Source organism: Thrips palmi, unplaced genomic scaffold (genome assembly GCF_012932325.1).
Source record: "Thrips palmi isolate BJ-2018 unplaced genomic scaffold, TpBJ-2018v1 HiC_scaffold_3, whole genome shotgun sequence".
NCBI classification, from domain to species: domain Eukaryota; kingdom Metazoa; phylum Arthropoda; class Insecta; order Thysanoptera; family Thripidae; genus Thrips; species Thrips palmi.
The window spans coordinates 9,006,088-9,011,504 of NW_023144630.1; the positions used below are offsets into that span (position 1 = coordinate 9,006,088).

Here is a 5,417-nt window from a genome sequence, read left to right on the forward strand (position 1 = left end):
GGCTCTTTGGCACCCTGATTGTAGCAGATGACATAGGAGTTTTGGCTTTCTGTTTACTCTTCATTGTTGATATTTGTGCCAAATATGTGGAAGGGCCCTCTCCTGGAAATTTAAATAATCAATCAATAAAACAAAATAATTCAATTTTTTTCATTGTTTCAGTGATGGATCTTACCTGCAGAGGTCAAATTTGAAGCATCAGGTGGAGTTGAAGCTGCAGCTACAACTTTTTCTGTGGCTGAGTAACCATGATCAACAAGACTTCTTGCAAATTCTGAGGTAAGATCAAGTCCTGCAAGTTCATGAGATAAAAATTTTAAAAAATGCAAAATATTTTACACGTTTAAAAACATTTATTTGTGTCTCTTACCTGTAGCAGTCGACGTTGCAGCAGCATGTGGATGTGGGTTCCTTGAAGCAGGATCTTCGATGTTTTCTAAGGCTGCGTAATCATGATCTGCGAGACAGAAACAGAAAGTAAGTTTGACTTCATCGGTTCTCAATAAATTGTTAGTCATATTTAAAAATTGTAACAGTCATTTGCTAAATTTTTGTTCTAGAATTTTTCAAGGCGTACCTAGTAGAGGTTCAACTGGTTTCTCCACAGCTTCAGGGGGCCCTGGAGCAGCAGTGACAGGCGTGGCTTCACTGGGATCAGGACAGACGACTGCTGGCTCATCAACATCCTCATCCAGGACTGCGCCATGCAGAGGAACAATAGCTTCATCTAAAAAGAAAATTTTAATTATTATTATAATGTGGCTGTTTTAACAGAGGACTCTGTGTAAACTGAAGAATAAGTCACCTGGGAAAATATTTCTCCTTGGAACTGCTGATTCTCTCAGATGCCCTTTCCGCCCTGGTTTGTTGTAATCAATGTCCTCGAAGTGATCAGAGCAAACATGCTGTTGTGATAGAGCCTCAGGTTCCAATGATAACAGGCGCGCATTACACAGGTTTTGCAGCCATGGATCGTACCTGTGAGGAAGTTTCGGCTTTTACGTGGATTGTTTCGTTGTTTTGATGGGTAGACGTTGTTAATGTAATTAATGAAACTTTAACAGTATGAGTACTAAGTGGTTGAGGTAATATTTACAGTACTGTTTTGATGCAGCATTATCAAAATGACAAGTTTGCCCCTAAAGGTATCCCCCCCCCCCCCGGCCATAACTCCGAAGCACAAGACGTGTTTTGAGGTCCAGAGTTTATAAACAGGACTCGAACCGAACTGGTAACCTCAGCAATAATGGGTTACTCGGTAAGAGAGCAGTCTGGGTGGTTATCCGTTCCGTTCGTGACCTGTTCAACGATTCTGCTGGAGCTCAAAAAGGGGCTACATTTTTGTCCCCTATGCTGGTCTTCTGGCCCACTGTGCAGTGACGAGGTAAAACACGTGGCGCAAGTGGCTCGATTACCGAGAAAACCCTTTTATTGCCACAAAGAAAACAAGAAGAGCAGTGTGCCAGGCGTTTAGCACCATCGCGCGCATCGCAAACCGACGTAACATGAGATGCCTAACGACTTTGATGCCGTGTCTCAAGTTACCGCGGTCTGCGGCATCGCTTTTGTTTGCCTCCATGTGTGCTCAGGGCGTTCAAATGCCACCACAAGCACGATTCCTTGAAATGGAAACCACGCCAACTGGTAACACATCCCATTCGTAATCGTCGCGCCCGTTTCCTTTAAATACAAATGAATGCCGTCCACTCAATCAGCTTCGACTTGACACCGCAGCAACATGATCCGTTCCCTTCTCCTTGTCGTGGGCCTGGTGGCGGCCGCCTTCGCAGTGAGTACTTTGCTGCAGTTGCCACAAAATCACGATTGAGCTACGTTCTGAATGCTTGCCTCAGAATCTTAACGATAACATGTGAAAATCTAGCCCTCAGAGATTGTCGGTCGATTTATGTAGTTGGTCTAGTTTAGCAGCTTCACAAAGCTGCCTTACAAAACGAATGTTTAAGGTAAAAAATCAATTATGGGTCACATTTTTGAAAATTCGAAAGTAAGGCCTTTAATTCTGACCTGGTGACAAAAGTGCATGTGCGGCCTTCAACTATGGTCCTTGGACTAAGTTTTGAAGCATAGTAGCCCCGTCTATCATCCTTATTTACTAAGCTGTGACTGTTTTAAAAATAGTCTGTTTTGGCCCACAATTGATTTTTGGAACCAGTTGTGGGTCAGCATTGTAGGAAGCTCAAATTTGGATATGATTTGCTTAAATACGAGAGAAATTCACTTCTGAATTTATTTTTCGGAATCGTGAAAACTGCAGGATCTGTAGCACAATGAATCAATTGTGGGTCACATCAATTGTGGGCCATTTCGTCTTTTTGCTTGTAAATTGACCACTTTTGCAAGATATTTTCTTATTTTCATTAATTAAAGGTCCCTGGTTCTCAATAAACCAAGCAGACACGTTTTTCACTCAAAGAGGAAAAATACATAAACAGGCTAATTTCACTCTGAGACAGATGTGAGTTAAACGTCCTGGATTAGAGATGAAACTTTTGTAGTGCATATTGTAGGGCCGCCGGTGTGGTAGACAATCCAACACCACACCCTGTCATGAGGTATTGCTACAATTTATTTTCTATTTCAGTCAGAATATTTAGTTTGTAGGGATTAATTTGACTCGTTTTAACAGGGCCGGACTGGCGACTGGCCACGGGTGCCTAGCCAGCAGTTGGAGAGCGGTCCCCTTCCGGGCGCTATGTAAGCCCCGCAATGCCCCCCCCCCCAACAAAAAAGCCTTATAGCATGGCAGACTGGAAGAGCTAGCGTTGTCATCCGGGGCTGTAGCCTAAGCTTAACATAACCTTCGTATCGTAGTACTAAATGTGACAGCAGAAAAATGGAATTTACTGTGATCCATCAGTCATCCAGAAGCGCAGAAAACAAAAAATAGCAGGAAAACTACCTAAAATTCGTCTAAAATAATGGGTCTGACATGGTAGCGAACGCTACTTTGCCAGCACCCGCGCACCATGGCATCGAATGATTTCGGCCGTACTATGGTAAATTTATGTTCCCTGACCTATTATGAATCTAAATCAGCAAGGGCGTCCAATTTTATCTCGTAATAGCTTCACGGTGGCAATTTGAAAAACACACGATTTTTCGCCTCGTTGGATGGGCGCCATTTTCACGACTTTTTGAAGGGCCTTCCTTCGAAGCCTGATAGGAGCCGTTACAGTCGTCGCTCGGACATACACGCTATTTGGGAAGACAAAGAAAGGTTAGAGGAAGGTCTACCGCGAAATTCAAATCGATTCAATCTCTGTCGGGTCTGCGGTGACCCGTCGAAAAAAATGACCCACAATTGATTCGTGACCCACAATTGATCTTTTACCTTACCAGTCTCGAGCGAGAAAATGTTTGTGACGTTCTCACATGGTGACTTTCGGTGGGTCATCAATGCAGCTCACGCAACAGCAAGTCACTGCAAAATGTTCATTATTTTGAGCGCCAAAACACTCTTGAAAGATTTTTCTTTAGTAACATTTTTACTCCTTTTTTGTCTCTATTTGTTAAGATATAATTCCGTTGTACCGTTTATTGGACTGGTGTCCCTCCATTTTGAGCAGGACGACTACGCCTTCAACCAGATATACGAGATGGCCGAGCGCATCGAGGTGTGCCTCAAGCCCGTCAAGGACCGGAGCAGCTTCGAACTCCCCGCCGGCATGTGCCTGATGGAGACCCGCTGGAGCCTGGTGGGCGGCCTCGCCCAGGACATGGTGCCCGCTGACGTTGCTTCGTGCCTGAAGGAGAGGAATTTTCCCCAAACGACACTGTGGCCACCGTGGAGGAGTGCCTCGTGGACTCCATGGCCGTGCCTCTCAAGCCCGCACTCGAAGAGGTGCGTTCGTTGCAACAGCTCTCCACTGGTGACGTCAGGGTTTCAGTGTCACGCCGAACGGTTATTCAGTCAGAACACTGAGAATCCAAACGCTATGAGTATAGCGTCAATTGGTGCAATGCCCCACTTTCCTATGCATTGGCATAGGGCAGTTTTGGTAAGCATTGCACCTAAGGTGCAATATGGCTGTGGCATTGCACGTGTAGTGCGATATCTCAGCGCATTGCACCATACGTGCTACATTCATAGCGTTTGGAATCTGAGTGAATTTTTAAAATATTGACTATTTGTCGGACGAGACCACTGTGAGTTGATCTGAACGGCATTTGCAGGCCGACTACTCCGCCGAGCAGCGCGACGAGATCAGCAGCCGCATCGAGGTGTGCCTGTCCTCCATCCCCGAGACCCCGTACGCGGATCCCGCCTCGGACTGCCGCAACCACCCCCTGGGCCATGCGGACGAGGGCTACCCCAAGGAGACCCTCGTCGACTTCATCGTGCCCTGCCTCGAGGGCAAGAAGATCTCCGCCGCGGTCGTGGCCCAGGCCCAGACGTGCATCGCCGCGTCCCTTGCACAGCCCCTGTGTTTTCCCAAAGGGGTTTTCTCTTATCTGGACGTGATGAAATTTAAATTTGATGTTATGCAGAGTAAAATTGGTTCCATTCATTTTTGGCCCGCAAAGGATGAGTTTCGATGTGATATCAAGAACCTATATAGCCCCAATCCGACTGACTGTTTCACTGACTCACTGACTGACTCACTCACTCATATAAATGTTTGGGGTCAAGGAGTGGTCGTAGAGACTTGCGGTGTTTTCCATTCGTTTCCCAAAATTTTTGTGGAAAAATGGAAAAACATCCCATAAGTTGAAAATTCCTCACAGTTTTCGAGCAAACCAACTCAATCTTAAAAAAAGGGACCGACCGACTGAAAATTTTTATTCGCCCTATCGATAGGTCTAGTCGAGACATTTCCGAAACTGTGCCGTAATCGGGTCCCCGTCACCGGCAACATCCTCAAAATCATCAATGAAGAACCTATATCATCAAGAACCTATATATCAATCAAAAACCTATCTCCTTGGGCAGTAATAGTAGCTTAAAATATATATGGTCTAAAGCAGTTAAATAGCCCCCCCAAAAGAAGCAGTACATTTACTTAGAAAATTTGTCTCTGGTCACCACGGACTTACCTAAAATACTTCGGTATGCGCCCTACTTATGCGGGGGTCTGGGGGCGGAGCCCCCAGCGAGCGTCGCGAGTAAGATTCATAAAGACACAAGTTGAGTTATCTCCTTTCGCCATTTTGTGCAAAGGAGTTATGTGGACTTCGGTTGAGTTACCTCCATTTTCCGAAAAAATTTAGACCATAAAAGGGGCCAAGTTGAGTTATATCCATTTTTCATGTGGATTTTCTCCTAAACTTTTAGGAATTGGGTCAAACAATTTGGTGTAATGATGCAAACCATCCAGAGGCACAATAATAAGGTAAAAAGTCAATTTGGAGACAAGTCGAGTTATTTTCTTCTTCCGCTTCCTGGATCAAATGTTTTT

The 5,417-nt window shown here is 45.0% G+C and overlaps 1 protein-coding gene across 1 annotated transcript; it reads left to right on the plus strand.

Moving 5' to 3' along the window:
- Positions 1–3,617: 3,617 nt before the first annotated feature.
- On the plus strand, positions 3,618–5,319 carry LOC117647823. Its single transcript, XM_034389792.1, has 4 exons — positions 3,618–3,684; positions 3,771–3,862; positions 4,195–4,510; positions 5,294–5,319. The coding sequence occupies exons 1-4, from the start codon at positions 3,618–3,620 to the stop codon at positions 5,317–5,319; spliced, it is 501 nt and encodes a 166-aa protein (XP_034245683.1).
- The last annotated feature ends 98 nt before the right edge of the window (positions 5,320–5,417 follow it).